General features: G+C 33.4%; 1 protein-coding gene across 3 annotated transcripts; it reads right to left on the bottom strand.

Moving 5' to 3' along the window:
- Positions 1 to 7,281: 7,281 nt before the first annotated feature.
- On the bottom strand, positions 7,282 to 24,351 carry LOC124944631 (protein unc-13 homolog). Of its 3 annotated transcripts, none has more exons than XM_047484934.1 (26): positions 23,994 to 24,350; positions 23,798 to 23,862; positions 23,043 to 23,313; positions 22,697 to 22,763; positions 22,462 to 22,609; positions 21,353 to 21,520; positions 20,341 to 20,430; positions 19,989 to 20,198; positions 19,789 to 19,890; positions 19,147 to 19,368; positions 18,682 to 18,762; positions 17,964 to 18,053; positions 17,704 to 17,889; positions 17,484 to 17,636; positions 16,175 to 16,267; positions 14,852 to 14,923; positions 13,349 to 13,466; positions 12,675 to 12,847; positions 12,079 to 12,163; positions 11,078 to 11,197; positions 10,017 to 10,123; positions 9,848 to 9,929; positions 9,680 to 9,771; positions 9,146 to 9,241; positions 8,882 to 9,065; positions 7,282 to 7,738 (listed from the first exon to the last, which is right to left on the bottom strand). In XM_047484934.1, the coding sequence occupies exons 1-26, from the start codon at positions 24,166 to 24,168 to the stop codon at positions 7,581 to 7,583; spliced, it is 3,408 nt and encodes a 1,135-aa protein (XP_047340890.1). In that variant the 5' UTR covers positions 24,169 to 24,350; the 3' UTR covers positions 7,282 to 7,580. The 3 variants fall into 3 exon arrangements, 2 of the variants coding, with proteins under 2 accessions (XP_047340890.1, XP_047340889.1); XM_047484933.1 differs by having other exon boundaries at positions 9,680 to 9,775; positions 9,852 to 9,929; positions 23,994 to 24,349; XR_007099949.1 differs by lacking the exon at positions 7,282 to 7,738 and having other exon boundaries at positions 9,021 to 9,065; positions 9,680 to 9,775; positions 23,994 to 24,351.
- Between the last annotated feature and the right edge of the window lie 1,330 nt (positions 24,352 to 25,681).

Here is a 25,681-nt window from a genome sequence, read left to right as displayed (position 1 = left end):
ATTCGCATCTAATGCTATCGCCACCAATAGCTGACCTCCAACCTTGTGCTTAAGAAAACTGGCATCGACGCACAATACTGGACGACAACAGTTTTTGAAACCCCTAATTGAGCAGCCTAAGGACATGAACATATACCTGAAATGACCGTGCTCATCCGTCTGGATGTCTGTTATGGTACCCGGATTGTTCTTCTCCAACATGTACAGGTATGATGGCAATTTACCGTAAGAATCTTCTACAGTTCCTCGCACCGCCATTAGGGCCTTTTCTCTAGACCGCCAAGCCTTATTATAAGACAACTTTATTCCATAAGTAGTCTGTATGTCTTCCATTATTTTCTTGGGCATGTGGTCATGGTGATGGTCCATGTACTTGCTCTTCATGCATTCCCCAAACACCCATGCTGGTGCTGGCCTTTGATTCTCTTGCCTCGTCACAATTGAACAAGTATGATCTTTTACGAATTTACGAATCTCAAACATTTCCGAGGAATTTACTCTGACAGCACGCAGTCTCCACTTGCAATTCTTATCCAAACATTTCACAACCCAAAGTTCTTTTTTTGACTTCAACACTTTGAATTCAAAATGATTAGTCATGGCATATTTATATAACCTCAGCTGAAGTTCTTTTTTATTCTCAAACAAAGAACCGACTTCCAATCCGATTCCGGTACTTACTGCCTCATGTAAAGGATTTTCACTACTTGGTATGCTACTAGCAACCCATTCACTGCAGCTTGGTTGAGTACGAACAACAACATTGTTTTGTTGTGTACTAGGAACCCAAGAACCGCTTGGATTTGGATTGGTACTAGGAACCCAATCAGAACTACTAGGTTGGGTAATAGGAACCCAATCATCATCAGCATCATCCCCCACATTCAGACGCAAATGTTCATCTTCAATGTCATTTTCAAAGAAAACCTCACGCTGCATCGGGAAGACGTCGGGGTCATCAATTTCTGGAACAGCTACACTTTCTTGAGTTGGTAGTGACTTCTCTACTAAGGATACACACAATGGAGTGCGGTTGTGGACTGAAACTGCTTCATGTAAAAAGAACTCCACATCCACATCTTTTTTTATATCAGTTATATAAGAAAATTTGGCAATCATGCCAGGAGCATTATACTTGGCTTGAAGCAATAAATCATATCTAGATTTGTCAACATCGGTAGCAGAATAAATTTGATCAACTAATTGGGCATAAGTAGAATTTTGGGGAACAATCATACCGCTGTTTGACTTTGCAGAAAAATGAGTAAGATCGTCCGTAGTTTTCCACTCTCCATCAAAGTAAAGAAGTACAGGTACTTGAGCTGCAATTGAAAACAGTTCAACAACATCACAAGAATTGAAAACAGTTCAACAACATTACCATAACCGAGGAGAGTTTGCTCGTAGAGTTTCAGGAAATCCAATGCCGCAACTTTTTACCATAAGTTTGCTTCAATGAATCTAATGGGATAAGAGCTCCCTATCCAATAGGTCCATTGAAGCAAACTTGTGGTTAATTCTTGGAACATTGTATCTCCACGAAACATACCAGTAAACTCTACCTCAATACTAGAATAACAAGATAGTATTGAGTGAAATCAGCTACACTATACCAGCATGCAAACCCTAAACCTTAATACTAGAATAACAAGATAACTCAAGAACTGTGGAACTTAAACAAAAAGGTCTTGTAACTATAAGAACTGTGGAACTTAAACAACGTACTGATAAACAAATTCCAAGACAATAACTCAATAAGACTTTCTATGCACTAAAACAAAGCTAATACCCAAATCAAGGCCTCGTTTGAGGAAGGGTTATTTAGATTTAATCAAATCATTTCAATCATCCACAAATTACCCTTACTTTATTTGAATAGCATTTTAAATATTAAATAAACATACCCATTTTGAGAACGAAGAGTAGTGGGTAAGCTGATGCTGCTCGTGGTCGAGTTCTTCAGGGTATCGTGGTGTCGTCGTAGTCGTCCGCTGCTGCTGCTCGTGGTCGAGTTCTTCAGGGGAGGGTCGAGTCGGAGTGGCGAAAGCGAGAGAAGAGAGAAGGGGAAATTAAGGATTCGTGGTTTTGTTATAAATTAGGGCACAAAATTAATATATACGATGAAAGACGTGAATTGTTATTCACGTGTTTCATCTAAAACACGTGAATATACTCACGCGTTTTAATGTGAAATGCATTCACGTGTTTCATCTAAAACACGTGAATAAACTCACGCGTTTTAATGTGAAATGCATTCACGCGTTTCATCTAAAACGCGTGAGTTTATTCACGCGTTTTAGATGAAACACGTGAATAGCAACATTGTTCCTTGTTCCTTGTTGTTTGAGTTATGTGGCGAATATGCGTGAATAACAACATTGTTCCTTGTTGTTTGAGTTATGTGGCGAATAACAACATTGTTCCTTGTTGTTTGATTATACACAATACGCGTGAGTTATGAGGATAAGTTATGATATTGTTAACATAAGTAATAAAGCATAAACAGAAGAATATTCAGTAATATAAACCACCATAAATCATAAATATCCAAATTAAGTATTGTTATAAACCATAAATATCATAAATATCATAAATATCATAAATAAGCCATAAATAGAAGAAGAACAGTAAGTCTAAACAACTCCAAATTAAGTAAGCAAATGCTGCAAATCACAAGCAGCAACAGATTGAAGCAACTTTGTATGAGGAACAACATGTTCATCCAATATGCTTGACAAAGCAGCCGCTGTCTCAAAAAGCCAATTGTCGGGGAGAACATCAAAATCCTTTTCAATTGATCGATACCTGCTGTCTATCTCGAAGTATACTATTATAGTTTTCGCATCCCTTGGCTCAGCAAATGGATAATCTGGATTATCCGATTCTTTAATAGTACCACCTCCAGCAACTATTAACTCAATGAGATCCTGTTTGTAAAGTGTGTTGAAATTCCCTACAAATATAAAAATGTAACCGTCGAACAGTTTCGAACGCTGAAAAACCAACAAAGAAGATAATTTCAGTTATCATGCAAAATAAGAAAAAGTACAGATAGGAGGAATAATACCAAACTCACATTATTCAACAACAGAAGTCTGCCTTTTCTAGGACCACCTTGGGCTCCATGATTATCATGTTTAACCTCATAAGGTTCCTCATCAACACAGTTTTCGGTTTTCAATAATGATTTTATCCCTAAACAAATGTGTATAAAAATAATTTTTAAACTAATTTAACAGACATATGTATGAAAATAATCGTGTTAAGAGAGACTCACAATCAATAGTAAGGACCCATTTCCCGTTCAGAATTGCCTTCAATACTTTTTGAGTTCGGCCGCATGCACCATTGGGATCAGTGTAAGCAATAACATGAGTTACATCTTCTCTCCACTTCGGAGACACCCTTGCACCAAAAGTGCGAGCAAATTCAACTATCAACAACTGTGTAAAACAATAATATAATGGTTATTACATACAAAACTAGTTAATATGGACATAGTAGAGAGAATAGAACATACATTATTTTCAGGTGATAATTGATTGGGACATAAGGTCATAACAGTGTTTGTTGCCTGCATATTATAAAAAAAAAGAGTTGAACGAACTGAGAAAACAATTTTATTAACAACCATTTTAATACATACCATTTTGTTGAACGAACTGAGAAAACCACAACGGCAGCTCCTGATCTAAATACTACAATATCCATCATTATAAACAGCAGAATATACATCAATAGCTAACCATACAATATTCATGTAATTGAAAATCAACAATCAATCAGTATATATAGGAAAACCAAACCTTAAACCCTAAATACAACAATATCCATGAATATAAATGGCAGAATATACATCGAAACCTAACCCTAAACATAAATACTATAATATCTATCAATATAAATGGCAAAATATACATCAAAACCTAACCCTAAACCTAAATACATCAATATCCATTATAAACAGCATAATATACATCAAAACCAAACCCTAAACCTAAATACATCCATATAAATGGCAGAATATACATCGAAACCTAACCATAAACCCAAATACTTCGATATACATAGGAAAAGGCATAATATACATCAAAACCAAACCTTTACCCCTAAATACACCAATATCCATGAATATAAACGGTAAATATACATCAAAACCTAACCCTAAACCTAAATACTTCGATATACATAGGAAACGGCATAATATACATCAAAACCAATCCTTTAACCCTAAATACATCCATATCCATGAATATAAACGGTAAATATACATCAAAACCTAAGTCTAAACCCTAAGCCCTAAACTGACCTGATGATGTTGAAGAACGATGATGTTGGAAGGATCTCGATGATGTTGAGGAACGATGATGTTGAGGAACAATGATGTTGAGGAACGCTGATGTTGAGGAACGATGATCTTGATGGATGTGGGAATGGAAAGTCGGCCGCAGTCGGAGTGGGAGGGAGAATCGGGGAGGTTTTGTTTTAAATTAGGGCAGAAAAGTAATATATAAGACTAAAGACGCGATTTACCATGGACGCGATTTAATTTAAATCGCGTGAGTTCATCACCGCGATTTAGATTAAATCGCGTGCATGGTAAATCGCGTACATTTAAAAACGCGAATTACGAATCACGCGTTTCATCTAAATCGCGGTGATGAACTCACGCGATTTAGATTAAATCGCGTGATTGGTAATTCGCGTCTTTGAGCGTAAGAAATGGCGCCGAAGGGGTATTTCCGACATTTCGCAGGGCAAAAGGGCCCTTTTTGCCAACTTTAGTAGGCGGGGGCCCTTTTTGGAATTTTCCCTGTTATGGGGGCCATTTCATCAAATTTCCCTTTATTTTGGCGTTATATCTAGTTAATAACTTATTAAAATAACTTAATAATTACAAAATTAGGTCTAATATATAAGGTCACTACCAACTCACTTAATAAAAACTTTATAAAAATATTGCTTAATCAATTATACTAATTATTATTTTTATAATGACGATAAAATGTCAGGTTAGTTCTCCTTTATTTAACAAAAAATAAAATAAATAATAATATATATCTCATTTTAAGTAAAAAAACATATTTTATTTATTTTTAAATCAATTCATATAAGATAATCGAAAATATAGATTCTAATCTCGATCAATATCATCTGATAGCAAATAATATTTATAGTTTTGAGATAAAAAAAAATTGATAGAAAAAAACAAAAGAAGGCAGTTTCATTGAATATCTTTTTTTCTTTTTCATATTCATTTGTCCTTCCTGACATCTTTAATATCATAAATTGTACTACGTTACTCTTTCCAATTTTGTTTTGACTTTATTTTTTTTATTTTTTATTTTATAAATGTTTCCTCTAAATTATATTCCTTTCGTGTGGCATCTTCATGTACTTAGTTAGACCTGGTTTGTTTTTGAGTTTTGTAAATAAATTTTACCTACAATTCACTACCACTTCATATATTTAATTATTTTTTTATTTATCAAAATTATTCTTTATTTAATTATTTAAAAAATAATTTATCATTGAATTTAAAAAGAAAAATAAATATTTAAAAAATAGTTTTTATTGTTAAATTATCAAATAGGATAAAACCAAAAAAAGACAAAGATCAAATGAGGATTTTTCCCTCATTCACTAAATTATAAATGAAACAAAATTTTGAATGCAACATTTTAACCACTCGTTTAAGATATTTCATAGAGCTAGTTTAATATCCTATTTTTATAATATATATATATATATATATATATATATATATATATATAATTTTAACTTAAAATCTTATCCTCCATTCATATATAATTTTAACATCAAAATCATTCAATTAATTAATTAAAATATTTTTAATTTATTTTTATAAATTAAAATTTTAAATATAAAAAATATTATAGTCAATCAATTAAAAACACAAATAACATACTTATTTATTCAAAAAAATATTTGATTAAAGCTCCTCAAATAATCAAATATCAAACAAGCTCTTAGTATAAAACACGTTTAAGAAATTTGTGACTTTTCATCTATCTTCATACAAAACGGATTGGCTTATATGACTTAATTTTATATTAAGAATTACTTTTGAAATCAATAAATAAACATAGAGGTAAAAAGGATAAGCAATTGTTAAGATTTTTTTATTATTTTTTTTTTTTGGAAAGAAAGTGTTATTAGTGGAGATCGAAATTTAGAATGAATTGACTTGGTCTAGTGATCATTTAATATTTTGAATATTATTTATATTTTATGCAAAATTTGAGTCTAATTTGACAATGTGTCCTGAATAGATTTTAATTCTTATAAGTTGGTTTGAACTTTCAAATTGGGGGATTTGTATAAGATTGTTATGTTTTGACTTTGAGTTCATCTTAACAATGTTTAATTCAGACTGTACCAATCACAACCCCCTACTACTAACATTCTTCCTCCTTTAGTTCTTTAGATAAATAAATTTTAATAATTCTTACTCCATATTATCTGCTCTCAAGTTCATTATTTATTTATTTATTTATTTTTGTAATAATCAAAACTCAGTTCAAATTAAAATACATTAGAACAAGTTGGATATAAATTGAATCTTGTTTAATCTGAGTTATATTAGATTTTAACTCAAACACCACCCTTACTTACTAGTACCAGGACTGTTTCTAGCCCTATATGTCAAAATGGACAGATATTTAGAAAGAAAGAAAAAAAGTTAACACTATTTGAAAATAATTATTGAGTCTGTATCTAGATTTCCAATCCGTGACAACTTGTAATTTTCAAACATTTATGCATCTAGAATAGACAGATAAATGCTTCCAAATGGGGAATAATTTACCACAAGAAAACTTTTTTTTTTCTTCAATTGAAAGCTGGATTCACAAACCCATTTTCTTCTTATAGGTCAGATTAAACCCAAACAATTCAGATAAATTCACAAACCTAAAACTAAGGGACAAAAGTCTTAGTTTTGAAGCTGAGAATGAACGAAAATCCAACTTATGTGAAGATGTTGGCGCATACGGTTCAAAAAAGAATCAATGTGTAAATTCCAACTCGCAAGGGAATTCATTAAACTTATTGTATCGAATTAACTTTTCATTAATGTATTGTTTTATCGAGATCCTTTCCAAATCATGATGTAATTTTCTTGTTCCTGAAGAATCATGCTACTTTAAGAATAAAAAACCCTATGATTGCTCTTTTACGGTCAAGAAACGTCATTCTTTTCTCTTATTCACATATAAGATGAATAATTGAAGCAGTTAAGTTGAGAGATGGTTTATTGATTTGATTCCAAATGAAATACAAACCTAGGCAAAACATAATCATATGCAAACAAAACACAATCAAATTTTTGGGAAAATTAAGAATCCAGGATGGACAGTTCGCCCAAAGCAATTTAGCTAGTAGAAGAAAAAAAAGGGGTCCTTAGTGGTTCTGTATTATATATAATTTCCCTACATCTTTAACTCATAGCGGATAACACTAGGGGTTGACTTGCTAAGATAATAAATACCATTTTCAAATGAATATATTTCCTTACAAGAAAATAAATAACTCAATTAAAATTTACATCACCTTAACTGTCACCAAGCAGTATGCCTTATCTCTGAAGTGGCCCTTTGCAACTTCTGCTTAAATGAGTTCAAGTTGCCCTGCCCACTTCCTGACCATCGGACTGACGCACTTCGTTTCAGAAGATCCGTAGCAAACTGGGACTTATCCGAAGTGGGGTCTTCATATTCTGAGGAAAATTACAAGCTCAATTGATATTGTTTGAGTTCTATTGCGTGGAAAGAAAGTATGGATGCTCAATTATTGAGGGAAATTGATATTGTGTACTCATCTTTCATTAATGGCTAACACCTCTTACAAAAGAAAACTTCCCACATACTGCTTGTTTCCGGGACTCTCTTTCGGATAAAGCCTTTTAAACTATAATCTAACAAGGGAACTTTCCTAAAGATAAAGAGGATATTGTTTCTAATACAAGATGGAGTTTTTTTTTATAAAAGAAAAAAACATATCACTAAAATATTGTGTACAAGGACTATACAAAACCTCAGGGTATTGATCTAAAAATAACACACCAGCAACAACTTCTCATGCTTTTAATTCTGGTGAAAGCTGAAGATATTGTGTTAGCTAGGGTAAACTGGTTTTTGACTTGGATTGGAATCAAGGAAATTGTCCACTTCTATTTTCATGATGATACTTACCATCTTGGGCTCAATGGGGAATGCTAGACTATGGACTTGTTTTGATCTAGGGTTATTTGAATAACAAAGAGGTTATTTCCAGATAACCTTGTTAGCTGTATGTTATCGAAAATTAGGTTATTTGGGTAAAATGTGATTAGCTTGTTTGATGTGGGGTTATTAGAAGGTTATAAATTAAAATCTTATTTGATGAAAAAGTGGGTTTTGGGGATTATTTAGGTTAATTTACTGAAATGTCATTTTCTATTTAAAATTTAAATTTATAAGAAAATAAAGAAGGGCATTTTGATTAATGAATTAAGTGAATTGATAGTTAAAAGGATAGGTGATGTGATAAAGTTTTCTTAATAAATAACCCAAGTAATCCAAGATCAAACAAGCTTTAGGGGTAAAAATACATAATATTTTTTTTTTATTAAATAGAGGGTATGATTGATGATGTCATCGTAGATTGTTGATTGAATAGTACGTTATTTGAAATTAATCTCAAACAACGGAACAAGGCCATAGTGTTTGTTAGTTTTAGGGTTAAAATGGCCTTGTATTACATCAAGAATCATCTTTTCTTTTACCCTTGTTGATTGGTATGTGATGGTGTCTCTTGCACTTTAATGTCCGTGCTATGCAAAATCAATGGCGTCAGTTTTAACGGGATGAAAAAATGTTACCTGAAGAAGCAGGAAGCTCGTATTGTCTTTTCAAGAACTTGGATGCTTCCCTATCTTTCTTATGACATAAAACTCTAATAAAGGTGTGCGCATCTCCCTGGTAACCATTCCTATGCTTCTCACGATCCTTAATCACTGCAATGTGTTTGCTTGCAGTCATCAACATTTGCACCAGAGACTCAGTCTGTAATCGAAACTATAAAGTGTCAACAAAAATGTCATCATATAAAATATATACCATTCAAAATACTTGTAGTGCCAAACCTGAAGGGTAAACAGATTCAATACTTGATGAGCAAAACTTGCTTCCTTTTCAGCTAATGAACGAGGAAGGCCTTCTCCATCAGCGATAAAAAAGTCCTAGGTAAACAAACAGGTTCTCCTCTTAATGAATAATTAGTACTTAAATGGATGAGTACAATATGAAACAGTAATTAGGAGGATATATTTGGGGGATTGACTATTAGCAAATCAAATGCAATATTCAGTTTATATTTGTATCAAGTCGATTTCTACACAAAATGGAAGAAAAATAGACTATGTGAATGGTAAGCAACATTATATTGCTGACAAAAAGGAGAACCCCACAAGAAGTTATGCAGGGAAGTTTTTTATTTATGAATCAATGCAACAGTAACCAATCAGTTCCTGTGGGTAGTGATGAATAACATTTTGCTCTATTTTATAAAAGTTGACCTTTAAGGGAAAAAATAAGTACCCAACTCAGCTCCCTTTTTTCATCTGTAAGATTTCTGTGTGTGTGTGAGGGGGAAGGTAGGGAAGAGAAAGATAGTGAACCTTTAGTATCTTTAGGTCATCTTCCATGACAGTGATATCTGAAAGTGAAAATGCACGTGAAGGGCCCCCGTCTAGCAAAACCCAGACAAAGCCTTCCTAAAGAAATCATGATAGAAAATTTAGTATCATGACCCATCTAACAACTTAATCATACTAATGCTAACATACCTACCAGTGATGCTTTAAAAATGCTTAAAACAATTGGGTCTCTGGTGCTTTCATCTATCAAACCACAAACCTGATTGAGGACCTGGGAAAAAGCTTCAAAAACAAATCATAAGCTCTCGAAAACTTCTGCAGTTCCAATGGGGTAAGGGAGAAAGTTTAAACTTCTTACAGTATCAAAATAATGAAGAACACTATCCATGCCAGCACCTTCTACACTGCCAGAGTATAAATGAAAGAGGAAAGAGTCTCTCAAATCCCAAAATACAACTTTGGCTCCTAGACATATTTAGCAAACAACATGTTAGAGCTTAACAACCAGTGAGAAATTGATTGAATACACATTAAAATCAGAGTCCTTGTATACAAGCTTTTTCCAACTCAATTCAGTATAGCTAATAGTGACAAGAACTACCAATAAACATTAAAACAGGATATGGATTTTAAACTCTTGTGTCAAATGAGAATTGAATTTTATGTCACACAAGGTTCTCTCAGAGTAAGATAGATTAAAGAAAACATTTCAGCAAAAACACAAAGAGACGACGAGGGTTCTACTACGGAAGTAACAAGAAAAAAGGGAGTCAGACATGATGAGGATTATTTCAGGTAAAAAAAGGTAGACACTTTTTATTGCATACGAATAATAGTTTAAATTTAGAAGCTACTCTCTTGGGGCTTTCTCGTTCTTTGACCATTCGTGACTTAAGGATGCTCAAGATTTGTCAATGGTATCAAATAAGATACGACACTGATTTTTTCTTCAGATGCTATTAAGTAAACTGGCATGAAAGTATTTTAGATCCTAACCCATTAACATTGTCGATTATATTAGTAGCAATCCTTTTGTTACCCAAAGGTTCATATAGAAAGAGCGACCTTGCTTCTGTTCACCACTGGCGCAGCTCTCCTAACTATTGCCCATTTATTCTAGAATAATATTATTATATGTTTCAAAATGTGATCAGGAGAAAAAAGATTAGTTTTGAGAGTTAATATTTTGATGGCAAATAGTATTTCATGCACAAAAAAACATTTAAAAAAATCCTGATTCACCATGTATCCCCAAGTTCTCAAGAATAATATTCAGTTCTTGAAGCAAAAGATCAACAAGTGCAACCTTTATATTTTGAGAACACGTCATATCCCATACTTGGAACCAATGTAAATATTCTTGAAGTGGGATATACATCAAGAGCATTAAACATGAAGAACTACTGTTCATGGTCTCACCAGTGAACTCGCGGAATTTTTTAATGGCAATGCTAGCTGTATCCTTGATGCAGTCAAATGTGGCAGCAAATAACTCTCTAATGGACTCTTCATCTGTAAGCTTTGAGTCCTCTGAAGTGCCTAAGAGTTATATAGAATAACCAATTATTGTTACATATATTTGGTTCCTAAAAACAAAAGAAAAAAAAAACTGACAGATATAGCAGGGATTGAACAGATTGGTTGATTTAGTGGCGGATTTAAGAAAACCTCCAAATGTAGTTCTGTACTACTTAAAGTTATTAATGTCAATTTTCATGACTTTTTAATGCTTTTAAAGTTGACCATCTTACCAAAAAAAGGTAATGTCAAAATAGTGGAATTAATTATCTCTTTTTTGATTGAAAAATGGTCAACTTTGTATTAAAAAATATTATTAACATGAGATGCATTCATTTTACAAGAGTAAAAAACAGAAGGAGAGACAAGATACAAAAATTAGATTTCTATCAGGTCAAAATAATGGAATAACTATCCTTAGATAATACACATGACAATTAGCAAAACACTATTGTCAAGTATTGATATCACTCTTAATATAGAGAAGAACTATGTTTTTTTATATCTCTTCTGAGAACTTGTATATAATGAGGCAAAGAGTTATTGTGACATTCACTTCAATGGGGATTCAGAAGGTCACTATTGATGTCAATTTTCAACTTTCCGTTGAGCACTAACTATTGTACTACTTAACCATTCCTGGATGCTGCAGCTCATAACAGTTCAGTGATTGGTCTGAGAACACATGACAGTTTAGTTTGATAATGTAACACAAATCCCCTGTTACAATTGCGTGACTATAAAACAAAAGTATAGATTATACAACTCTCCACAGACACTATGATAGCTCATAGCAGGAGCCTTGTTCTAGGCTTTGCACCTTTTGGGGTGAACAACATCAACAAGGTAACACATAAGCATGCACTGGATGAACATAACATCCAAAACATAAGATAACTTACAGAATTGTTTATACTCAGATGGTTGAACAAGTGCCCAGGAATTCTTAATACCATCTTCTAGTGCGCCAATTTGCCTTTGCATATACTAACAAAAAGACACAAGGTATATATATCAAGCATAAATAGAGATGAAGAAAATATCATTTAAGATGCATAAAACATCTAGTATGAAAACTGTATCGTTCTGCACTAAAGAACATTCTAGAATATTCTCTATTTGAAGGAAAAAGAAAACAAGGCCAGAAATCACATTATTCTTCAGCACCTCTTAAGTCTGAGCTTTTCAAATATATTTTTCATTTTACAAACCTCCAATCTACAAAAATAATGCAAACCAAAAAAATTACTAAAGGGATCCCTGGAATGCTACAAATACTTTATCTACATAGACAATCTTTGATATATAGAAATATATACTAAATATTTTGACAGTCTAAAAACGAATTCCGTCTAAAAGTCATTAATCAATTTTGATGCATCAGAATTTTCCGTGCCTTTGCATATCCTAAACTATATATTACTCGAGAACGGAGCTGTAAAATGAATATTTTCAACAATGACAGTTACTTTTCTTATGTCAATGGATTTGCACTCACTTGAAGAGTGTTCAGTATGACACAGAGCTTGGAAATTGTTAGCCGATTCAACTTATCAGTGATTTCCACTTCAATATGCATATTGCTCACTAACTTTTTCTTCATTACTTGAAGAATTGTCTCCTCATAGCGTGTCAATGGAGGAGTGGCTGGGTAAAGATGGTGCTTCTCAACTGCACCATGAAGACATTAAAGTTAGTTCTATTTGTGTTAATATAAATATGTACTATGCAATAAAATACTAGACCAAATATATAGTTGAGTTCCCCTATCACCACAGGCTGCAGACAAAGACAGATCAATAAATATGTAGACAAGAAAAATATAACATATCATGAACTGCAACTCTAAAGCAAAAAAAAGGACTATTTTTGCACAACCCAGGATGATGTTTCCTCTCCATTGAGAGACAATACAAAAACTCATTCTAGAACGCACTTAGAAAAATAATCTTTAAGGTTAGCTTGGTTGACAAGATGCATCGAGCTGGTATGCAGTAAAATCACTCCTGAGTAAAGAAGCTGCATTATAATCATGTCTGCTTGCAAAATTAGGAGTTTCACCCACTCCCCTTCTCTTTAATGTTCAAATGCTTCTTGCATTTTTTTCATTACAAAATTGACCTTCTCAAAATTAAATAGAAAGGAGTTTCACAAATTTGAAAAGTATATTACCTAGCAGGTTAACAACTTTCACAAGATACATGTCCAAGGTGTGGAAGATTACAGAGAGCAGAGCTTGTAGATGTGTTTTATCCATCGGCAGATTCAACCCAAACAATTGATCTACTGTCTGAAAAACAAGAGTATAAAGTTAACTGGGTAATCATACTACCAAAACATTACAAGAAAAAATTATACATGAATCACACTGATTGGGAGTTTCAGTCAAAAGGACATATGATGCGCGTTCTAGAAAAAAGAGATGAGACGCAGAGAATAGCCCTAAGGCTTAGATGATCAACAGACTCTTAAACCTCAAGTTCATTCAATAACATTTACACATGAATTCCCTTATTTATACTATTAAATTAACAACTACTAACTGTTTATAACTATATTTAATAACTGCTACAAGGAAGATGAGCTGTTAGCTTGTCTTGGATTGGCCGGATCTTTTGGCAACTTCTTGTCCCATAACACAGTATTAAGTATTCCAACAAGAATACTTCCCCAGCAAAAATATGTTATAACTTGTACTAGAATTAGGTTTAATATCTAAAATCAAAGAGTATAATTGATAAAACAATACGTTAAATCAAATAGAATTGTATTGAGATGAGAGCTCTATATAATCTAAGAGCAATTGAGAATCAAACTGTGAAGATAGAACCATAGATACTAGGTAGAATACAAATTGGGGAAGAGAGCTAGAAACTCTAGAACAGTATTCAACTAATTTTCATTATAATTAAAACATAACAACTAATATTCTATTTATACTATTCTACTTTCTCCCTTCCATCTGTAATTCTTTAAACGCATCTTGCGTTTTCTTTTTAATGAAAAGTTGACCTTTTTCAAAAAACTATTCAACTCACCGCCACTTCTCATAACCACCTTTTTTCCTAACCGGTACACTTCCCAACCGCATACTTCAACCATAGGGCATTAGCCCTACCCTTTACCATTGTATCAAAATATTGCAACAAGAATAATATAGCATGTAGAACATGTGATAACTTAGAAAATCGACAAGGAAAACCAGTAACCCAGGGACAGGAAGAAAGGAGAGAAACAAGCAAGCAGAAAAGCTCATATAGAAAGAAGAGCCTTTTCTTTGACTGGTTATTTTTGTAGGAAAGAAGAATGTTTCATCTTACAAAAACAATATCCCAAAGATGTCCACACCTATAAAAAAACAGCCTATCAAAAAGATTGTAACATGAATTTAAAGATTTAAAGAACTGATTCATGGTACAGATGTCTATAAACATTATAATCCAACAAAAATTCCAATGCATTTTTCTTTTTGATAGGACATTTTTATAACAATAAGAAAAAGCATGAACGCGGAAAATCCAATGTAAACAAAAGCAATTGTCTCGAGATTAAACTAACATCCATCCTAGGTTTTCTTATGACATGTCTGACTGCATAAGACCCTGTATTGATGCATTCTTATGATTAAGGACAGGTTTAAATCCAACTAAAAATTCATTTAGGAATAATTGTTACCTCCTCTGTGATCCTAAAAACTTCAACTGCTGAAGCTGCTTGTCTTTGCTGATGTGATAAAGGCTCCCAGTCCTATATGATATGCCAACTTATTAGCACAGTTAAAGATGCAAAATCTTGATTAACTCAGACATAATTAAGTAACGCCGTAACAAAACGAGGTTACTTGTCTTATATTCTATGCCAGGAAGAAACAAAATAAGTACTCAGTGAAGGAATGAAATGCCTCCCTCAAGCTGGACAATGATTAGAATGTCGGCCTTTCTTTTTGACAAACAAAAGTTTAATTGTGTCGGTATTTGCATGTAACCCATTCTCTAATTAAACTATGTTTTCTCTACAGAACCTCCTATCAACTATAGTCTATAGGGTTGAGGGAATATTGGATCAACCCAAAACCAACCAAACTTAAACCCAAATTGAGTAGTTTGAGTAGACATCTTGGGTTAGAACTGAGTTCAATTGGGGTTGGGTTTGGTTACCAGAGAAAATTTGTATCCGAACAAATGTTTGTTTTTTACCTCAAAGTAAGTTTTAATTTTTTACACGAATATTTTCTAGAAAAAGTTCTTTTTACCCAACATTTTTTTATTTTATTTTGAGGTGTTGAGTCACTTCGGGTTGGGTCAGTTGGGGTTACCCAAACTACCCAAAAAAAGTGTTATTGTTTTACCGAATAAAGTCTAAGTCTTTAGCAGGGACTGTTCACTCCAAGCCATCCCCGACCACAAAACAAGAATTTTGAACATTTGTACATTGTCTTTATCGTTTGCTCAACAACAATTTTTATATCAGTAATCATCAGTCTTGGATTTTCATGAAAAAATGAGAGAAAAGTAAGAGAGAGAAAATGAGACTCGATCTGAATGAAATGGTGAATAAGAGGCTCGGCTATATGGAATGATGAACACGAGACTGAACTAGTTAATTGAGATGACAAAAATAAAATAATCGAGGCAAAAATATTGGGAAAAAAATGATTATATTAATATATTTTTTATAATGGGTTACCCAACCGGGCCAACCCGATCCTAAGGAGTAAAATGGGTTGGGTATATTAGTTTGGGTTGAATAAGAGTTGGGTAGTATGGGGTGGATTTACCCATTTGATGACAACTATTCATGTGTAGTATGCATATTGGTGAATCAGATGTTCTCGGCACCAAGTCACCATTTTCTCTATAAAATAGTACCTCTCTATACATATCATCCATTTCTCATTAAACTGTCTTTTTATAGTATGCATCAGTCCATAGTTGTCAAATCTTCACAAAAGAATAATCATATAATGTGCCAATAAATTAAATTTGAAACTGAACCAACCTCAAGTTCAAAAGCTCTCCCAGCCCATTCTAAGATGTGTGCTTGCTGATCGATAATCCAATCAAGTACGAGTGGCTTACAAACTTCTCCAATCTACACAAAATTGAGAATAAGTTGATTGCCTTTGCCATAATGTAATCTACATAAAGTGGAACCATATAACAAAGAAACCAAAATAGATTAAGTTTTGCCACTAATGACACATGTGAAGAGAGAAAACATGTGGATAAGAATTGGTTCACTAATCTTATTACCATCAGTTGGATATTATGGAACGAAAGGAGCATCAATTTTTTTTACAACAAGAGAAGACCACCATTTGTGTTACAAGAGAATAACTAAGGTTAGGGTTACTAACCCTATAATAAGGTAATAGAGTATTATAGCCTGGTCAACAGAAGAAATAAATAAATAAGTTGGAAGTTGCCGCAACCAACAACAAATATTATCACTCAATTTATTCTAGGGTTAGTAAACCTAACCCTAGTTATTCTCTGGTAACAGTTTGAAGATCAATTTTCTTAGTGTCCTCACTTCCATCCTCCAAGGAATAGACAATTATTTGGTTTTCGGTTTAAGTTTTGTTGTATTGTTGTTTCTTTGTACTGTCTCTTTGTCCACTTCTCAATTTTAATGATGATTTTGAACTTATTTAAGGGGGGGAATAAGAGAGTGATTTTTCAATTTTCATCTAAAACACGTCTAGCTAGAAAAATAAAATAGTGTCAAGTTTTTTTAAGCCAATGCTTGGTACTACATTACAAGGCGGTGAAAATCATCCTCCCATGTAAAGCCTATGTTATTCATCATCTACTTAATTTTGTCTACAGTTATCAACTACATAAGAAAATAAACTTTCATGTATTTCCAGAGACTATCACCTAAACGGTTGAGTGTGTGTCTGACGTCCGATCCACCTCCACCAGAATATTAATTATCTTTTCCCGAAAAAAAAGAGTTAAAAGCAATGGTACCACATGATAACCATTCACACTTCACTGTTGACTCCATGACACAAAAAGGAATCTTCTAGCAGAAAGAAGAAAGTGAATATGGCTACATGGGAGCTCTAGTTCACTAAAAGGCATCTAACATTTCCAACTTGCACCAGAAATTTCCAAGCACCATTTGGAGAAGAAGCATAAACATTTAGATGGAAGCAAGTGATGATATGCAAGGGCAATCACTATTTATAATTATGCAGAAGAAGATGGATGACCTATTCAGCACTTAACAAGATAAGATCTAATATTGTACCTAGTGCTGCAATATGTTGATTCATGAAATATTCAAGATATGCATGTTGAACCTGGTAATGCTGGAGTTGTTGGCTGTACCCTACTCCATTTGTGTTGTATGTAGAGGAAAGAAGTTGAGTAAGGTTACGATTCAACATATCAGCAGCAGGAAGCACTGATCTAACCTCTTCAGAAAGGCTTGTAATTCCCTCCAAAAATGGTTTCTACAATAACATAGCTAATTAAAGCTTGATAGATCTTGAAAGTAGCACATTTAGTATAGGAACTAACCAGTCTTTCTCCAAAATACTGATGCAAAATAATGGCGGAGTCCCTCCCAGCTGTGGGATCCCATTGTCGTAGCACTGGACAAAATACATTAAGCTCCCTCTCTGTGATCAACCTTAGTTTATTTGCAAGTTGAGCCAAAGGATATGTCCTTCCTAGCTCAGAATCTATGTCCATAGTAGATGCAGCCTGCCATTATCAACATTATAAATTTACTTGGCCAAATATGTTCTGTAAGAAACAAATCACGGGAATAAATCTACCCTTTGACAAGCTGCTTGGATGGATCTCCTGACATAGTTTGTGAGCTTTTTAAAGTCCATCTTTGTTCCCTGAGCTTCAGAATCTGCTAGCTGAAAGAGAAAACCAAGTCAATAAACGAGGAAATGTATGAACCCACACAAAACATGGAATCCTGCCAAAAGGCCAAAGGTGGCTAGCATTTCAAAATTGATTCAAGAGGAAGCTTCTGGAATATCTGTGCAACTAGGGTTAGGAAAAGTTTAATGATAAAAGGACGGTTCAATATGCTTAGGTTCTATTCTCTATATACCAAGATGGAATGATCGACATATGTCATGCATATGGTATGTTATATTCTCTATATGCCCTTCAATATGCTTCTTTTCCTTAAGTTGTTCTCAAAAAAATTTAATCAACAATTCATATGTATATTCAACTTCCTTCACATTAGGTGACAGATAAAAAGGAAGAATGTTTAATGAGGCTTCCATTTTAACTCAAATAGAGTAACAGTTGGAGTTGAGAGTAATTGCTACACTATGGGATTGAGTAAGGAGGCGAGTTGTTGGCAATATTCGCCTAAGAAGGGCTAAGGAATATGATTACTATATAAACTTTTGATTAGTAACAGAACTTCAGACAACAAATAAGTCTGATCCACAAAAATGATCACTCCAAGACTAATAAGTATTAAGGACACATAAAGCACCATAAATAATTGAGAGATGCAAGACAAACCGTGTTTTCAACATGTTCATCAGTGCAAAAATGTTCAACTGTAAATGCTAACATCAGCGTCATTCTGAACAAGTCAGGATTCTGAAACAAAATAACAAATTAGGCAAATAAAAAAGCAGTCCAGAAGAAGCAGAAAGTGTAGAAACATAAATCATGTTCTTACGACCAAATAAACAAGTAAATAAGTACGTTTTTTTTGCTAATAAGGTTGTAATGTAATATTTGAAAAGAGAATTACAGAGAAGTGAAATGGATGGTGGGAGATCATGAATGTTAGAAAATGAAAAGCAACAAAGTACATTTAAGCTAAGAGTAAAGTCGGTTTAGGTTATGAAATATAATTTAGCTGACAAAGGAAATGACTTGCAAATTGAAGAGATTTAGTACATTATATAAATGTCAAACTAGAGACTCTATACGCATAAAAGTTCCAAAATAGAAATATGTTCAAGACTGAGAAGAAACCTGACTAAAATTTAGATGATAATCCTGCAGTTTATTGTCACACCAGGTGCTGATTGACAAACAGATGGACTGAGTCAGACTTAATTTTGTTGGAGTGTCAATAGAGCACAATAAACTCTCCATATATTCTTCTTCGTTTTTTTCAATGTTGTCTTCAGAAAAGAACTTCTGCAGTTGAACTAGAGCATAATCTAGTAGGACTGGTTCATTTGTTCCAACAAACTGACATATAGAATACAAAGCATCATATACAACAGTTAATAAAGAATCATCTTCACTTACTTTTAATGCTATTAAAGTTGACCTGTAAAAAACAGTTAATAAAGAAGTAGAGAGTTAACAGGATGCATCAGAATGAAAACAGGTCATGCTTGAATTGCATAATTGGGACACCGGATTAGTTACAGTGATGGGATTGACCATTAATCTATTGAGGTTTAGAAATAAAAAAATATAAAAAAAAAAAAGAAGAAGCAAAGAACAACATATTTGGATTGATGAGCATATTTCTGAGGCTTGAAGAGGCACGCATGCAAAAAAAATAAGCATGTAATCAGTGAATGTGAGACAGAATAGAAACAAACTTCCTTTAATGGCTGTATGCATGCAAGATAACACAAACGTTTGTTATAAAAGGCATACCTGCTGGAAGAGGACCCATCCAAATAACGCATAATGCAATTGCTGATTAATGCCTAAGATGGACCAAGTTGACTTTATAAGCTTTAAGACATCATCAGCTTCCTACCAAGACCCATTCCAATGTAGCAAGAGATGTGATTTCTGATGTTATATGCAGCAGAAATAAAATTTTAAATGACCTTATAGGCAATATGTAATACCTCTATAAGCTGTCCTTCTTCCAGAATATCAAATAAGCCAAACAATAGCTTCTCGTAAAGCCTAATGTTCACATGATATCCAGAACTCCAATAATAGCTCTCATCTGGGATACCAAATCTAGGAGGAATAGATGAAAGTGCTGAAACTACTCGTTCAACGGCTGATAGGACTTCTGTACGTTCTGACGGGGACATTGTGGAATCCCATTCCTATTTAAGAAGAAAACGGAAGTCAATCAAACAAGGCTACTGACATGCTTTTATTATCCATAGGTAATTGAACGGGAATCTTAACCTCCTAGTTGTGAATAATGTCATGGAGATACTAACATTCTGTGGATAAGAGATATACCATTGAATATATTCTAGCAAATAAGGTTCTCATTTCTCGTTGTTTGATTTTGTCATTGGCGAAGGACAAGAGCTCTTCTAGAACTTGAACCTGCAGCATGAAGTCACGTGAATGAGATGAAAACTAGGAGGGAGGTTTTCCTGCTTAATTGGCAGAAAATGGAACAAGCATAAAGTTGGCATTGCAGTTTGCATAGTTTTGACTAGAGACTGGAGAATAATTGAAAGAAAAATTTAACCAATGACAGAAGATTAAATTGAGAAACATCAATTTCAATATTGATCCTAACACAATTTGGAAGAGATTATGACTAACGAACATCCAAGGGTAAATGTTGTAATGTGCACCTTCTAATAATTCCTTAGATATATATTTCTGAAGTTTATTGATTTGAACAAAGGCCTTGCCTTCTACTAATTTAATGTCTTCTCTAAAACATTGGACATGGAAGAATGTGGTTTGACCCCTTTGACCAAAAAGGATAAATTTATGATCAGCTTGTTTTCATAGGATAGCTACATAATACTGATGGTTTCCAATACCACAAGGCTCCACATGGAGAAAACCTAAATAAATATTGAGCAGCAAAAGTGTAGTTAAGATTCATTTCATTGAATGCAAACCTATTTGGCTGTTTTGGTATGCAGCTGAAAACATATCCAACTATTTTTTCTTATGTTATGTTGCCATATCCCAATTAGATCACTTAAGCAACCACAAAACTAGTCAGATATACCAAATGAAAATGTATATATTTTTAAAATTGAGACCTTTGATCTAAGGACAGAACCAGTCACACTTTTATACCAAATGAAAATGTATTTGTTTCTCAAAATAAATTAGAGATTTCTTAGTGAGACTCGACCACAACTACAAATTTACTAAAAATGTTGTTTTCAAATAGGCTCATTGTATCATTTTATCCGAACTACAGAATCATTTCATTTATCATGAGAACTAATGCTCCAAACTTTTTCATCAAATGAAAGATTGTCTGAAATTATTATCTTACTTGTCTATTCTTCCACTGCATATATGACTTCTCACTGGGAAAATAAGTTACATAAATTCCATTCAGAAGTCCCAAGAGAACAGAAGGGATGTCGATCCCTTCACAACTTCTCAATGAAGCAATCTGCATCAGCCTCCGCCGAATACATAAATCAAATGCTTCTGAGATCTAGTCAAAGAAGACATCAGTAAAACGTTAGAAGAATGAAAGAATTTGGGAAATAAAAGACAATTTAATCCAACATGGGAACCTCAAGATTCTGCATAAAGCTTTGCACAAGTAGTTTAGGGAGGAAACTTGTAAAGAATCTTATTATCTGATCAATAAGAATCAACATAATATAGCAGCAACGCATCTGGGATCAACTACGATGCCAGGGGAGGGAAATGAATGAACGAGTAAGGTTTTAGGATGATTTGAATTTTTATGTTTTGTGATGAAGTTTTGTTATATTCCATCCTCCATTTTTGAACTCATAACTACACATGACTTGTACTTATTTGGTCATATTTCTACGATAATGGATGCGACCTTCACGTTTACTATGGTTTGAATCAAATTTTCAGTTGCAAAAAAGAAAAATGTAAGACAATACTCTCAAACCTATCAATATATACATTTCTTTCAGTTTACATTGATCTCAAACATTAGAAAAACTAGATTACACAATGGATCATTCAAGGCACATTAAGTTCATTGTAATCTAGTTACATTTTGTATTACTTAACACGACAACTATATTTTGGCATATTGCCACACATTCATTTCTATTCATTTTTTTCTTAGCTAGAGTGGGAAATAGAATCGCTAGAATTATGTAAAGTAACAAGTTCAAATATTTCCATATAAAAGAGACAAAAGAACAAACAAAGGAACTTCTATGCAATCATTTGACATGTCTAAGAGTGTAGAAAACTATCCCATTAGGAGTCTATCTATCTAGAAGGTTCTTTTGGCATTCAACAAGGTAATCAAATGTACTCACAATGACTTCTTAAACCAGCAAAGAGACATAAATAAATAAATAAATAAATAAAAGCTAAAAGACAGGATTAGGCAATAATGGCATCATTATATGTTATGGGAAAGAAAATCATATTGCAGCTGACCTGCATTTGAGAACGAATGGTATCTAAAAGTTTTGAATGTCTGTCTGGAGGACATTCCTGAATATCCCTTTCCCTTTTACTCTTAGATCCCCTGAGGAACTTGGAACTCTTATCCTTCCTCTTATAATCTGATTTGTAAACTTCAATCCTGACAATGTCAAAAGCAGCTCAGATAAAAATGATATACCATAAACATGATGTACATCAAAAGAATGTGATGGATGACAAAGATTACCCAGAAAATGTTAGAGATGTAAGCAATATCTCATATGCGAGTTCTTGCACGCCATCATCCGACAATCCTTCACAAAACCTAGCACTATATATCATTTCTCTCAAGAGTTGGAAGAACAAATATTATTACATGGTTAAGGATAAAATAAGCTGTGAGTGGATGATTTGGAAGCTGTGATGGTAGTTGTAGCTGCTTTGGTTTTTGCTCTACCATACTAGTTTACACAATTTGAATCAGAACACTACCATAAACTTTCCTCCTTAAGAATAAGCAAGAGTTGCTTACAATTCCAATTCCATTTATATTCATTATTGACCCTCACAATGTAAAACCAGTAAATCAGTACCTGCAGTTATTGGTGGTAATCCTATTGGGCGAATGCTTATGTTTTTTGATGAATTCAAAGACGGAGTTGCAGGCCCTACATCTTTGACATTGTTGACCTCAATCCGTACATCGGCTGCTTGGGGAGAGGAAGTATGTAGTGCACTAGCTGAACGTGATACATGATGATTAGTATTGCTTACCATCACAGGAGGGGGTGTTCTCCGCGGAGGAGATCCAGCTGAACTTGGATCGGATAAAAGGAAATAAGAATCCCCCAACTTGGAATGTATCTGCAGAAAGAAACTTACTAAGCTGTGGTACAATTTTAACCCGCATTAAGCATACAATTTAGGAGGCAATAGAAACTAGATGCTAGCATAAAATTCACAACTGTATGTCAGAAATAAGCATAAGTCAAATATCTGGGACTCCACTCCACAACTTCTTCATTCCGCAAACTGAATTTTTTAGTCCACATTGCACCTAATAACTTTCAAAGCTTTCAATTGGACAAAGCAAAAGGAAGAAAGTTCCTTTGCTTCTTTTCTTTCAGGTACAATAATAATCCATGAGGTGTAAAGTCAATTTTTTTTTCCATGAACTGAAGGTCCACATTTGAAACAAATATTCTTGCAGTTCCCAAACAATTGTCAGCAAATCAATCAATTGGAGAAAGGAATCTGTTACTATATGGCAGATCATTTAGCTGACTTCCCTTTCAGACATGAATTCCAAATAAATCTCACAGACAACATAGACTTAATAGTGGCTTACCATCACCGGGTATGCAGATGCTTCATGGAACTTCTCAATTGCGGTCGAAACATCGAGCACAGCGCCTAAACATGAAAAACATATAGTAAGCTATTTCACAATTTTATTTAATTTTACTCCGGAAAATAACAAAAGCAGAATTCATTCAGTTTCTATAAGGTGTCTAACTAAGACGGCCAATAATTAGTACACTAACCGGATTTGATGCAATCAAGCACATAGTCCGTGCTGAGGAAATCGAGATCGGCGTCCGATATAGAGGTAACGATGCCGGTTGAGGTCCGGATTTCCTTGATTATACCCGAAGACAGTAAGAAACTCAGAAGACGGCGACGATCGCGACGATACTGGTGCAGCAAAGAAACGTCCATTCTAAAGCCACGGAATCAACTACAGAAGATGGTGGAGAGAGTGTGTTGAATCATAGCATCGTGATAGAGATGGAATATGAGTTTGAGAAGTCTTTGATCTTTTAGCTCAGCAGCTCCATACAGGTTTGGCCATTCCAAGTACGGACGAAATGACCAACAAAGAAAGAGCGGCTACTTTCCATAAGCGCGAAAATGCTGACGAAGTAGATGACAAATCACTTCAACCCCTTCTTTCTTCTAACCAAACCGGACCTAAAAATATCCAAAGATATTCAAAATGGAACTTAAATTTTATTTATTTACAAAATGAAGCTTTAAATTTTTTTTAATTTTTTTTTGGGTAAGGTCAACTTTTATTATGATCAAACGTTAAAAATATCAATAAGATCAAAAAATTATCATCTCATTCAGGCCCCTTTTTGAATTGAAACGAACCCATCTAATATTAATCCTTTGGGACACGCGTATTCATAATTTTTTCCTTCGAAAATTCTTATATTTCTTTCTTTTCAGATCATTCACCGCATGACAAGAAAAATTGGTTTCTAGCCGTCCGTAATGTTGTTACTAGAACTTCATTTAATCAATTTGACAAAAAGTCAAAAAAAAATTGTTGGTGTATCCATTTAAAATAAATGAGGTTGAAGAGTTCACGTGCTCTTGGCAATGTCACAATGCATAATAATATGATTAATGAATTATTCACTCTTCAAATAAATATTACATCTACTAGCGAGATTAAATCTTTTATTTTTCAGTTTGTTAGATGTCAAAACTTTTTAATTGATAGTTTTCCAACAAAAAAAAAAAAAGATTTTGATTGAATTTTTATTTCCACAGCCTTTTACAAAGAAATCGGGATAGAGTCTTTTGGAGAGAAGCACGATAAATGTAGTTAATTTTAAAATTAGGAGAGTCGGTGAGAGAAAATGTGTCTTTAGTCTCTAAGTCAATCGAAACGTGGGTAAGAGCATCTATGAGGAGATCTCGTCACCCCTCTTCTTCAATGGAAAATCGTTTATTTAAAAAAAATATCCAAACAATTTATTTAGATGTGAGACAAAGACAGTTATTCATTTTAGCGGGAGAAAAGTGATAAATGAAGCTTAAATGTTTTTAACTATGATTTTTTATTTTTACTTTTTAACATGTGTTTTTTTGTAATTAGGGCTTGTTTGGGTTTAGTTTATTTAAATAAATTTGTTTGATAGAAATTTTTTTTTAATGTCATTTTTTTGTTAAAATAGAAAAAAAATGAGTTAAACGTTAGAAAGAGAAAAAACTAAGCATAAAATTAAAAACAATAACGTAAATTTTTTAAATATCAATAGGATAAAAAATTAGGATCTTGTACCTGCACATTTGATCCAGAAGTTATTCATATTTGTTGGTATATCACATTAAAAATGAAAGAGGTTTCACAAGAGTACATTTATTTTTTGCAAAATTACTGTGAAAATGCCCTTCATTTGGAGTAGGTTAGATGTTCTCATTTGATAGTTTCTTAGCTAAA

Source organism: Impatiens glandulifera, chromosome 7 (assembly GCF_907164915.1).
Source record: "Impatiens glandulifera chromosome 7, dImpGla2.1, whole genome shotgun sequence".
In the NCBI taxonomy this organism is placed as follows: domain Eukaryota; kingdom Viridiplantae; phylum Streptophyta; class Magnoliopsida; order Ericales; family Balsaminaceae; genus Impatiens; species Impatiens glandulifera.
Note: the sequence above shows the minus strand (reverse complement) of the source record. Positions and strands in the feature narration are given on the sequence as shown.

What these genes read in the sequence shown, in the direction of transcription:
- LOC124944631 (XM_047484934.1), bottom strand. Translation starts at nt 24,168, where the DNA reads ATGGACGTTTCTTTGCTGCACCAGTATCGTCGCGATCGTCGCCGTCTT. An exon ending in TTTTTAGGATCACAGAGGAG is followed by an intron (nt 13,467 to 14,851) that starts GTAACAATTATT and finishes CTTGTTTTTCAG; the next exon opens with ACAGTAGATCAATTGTTTGG. An exon ending in AAAATTCCGCGAGTTCACTG is followed by an intron (nt 10,124 to 11,077) that starts GTGAGACCATGA and finishes AAATATGTCTAG; the next exon opens with GAGCCAAAGTTGTATTTTGG.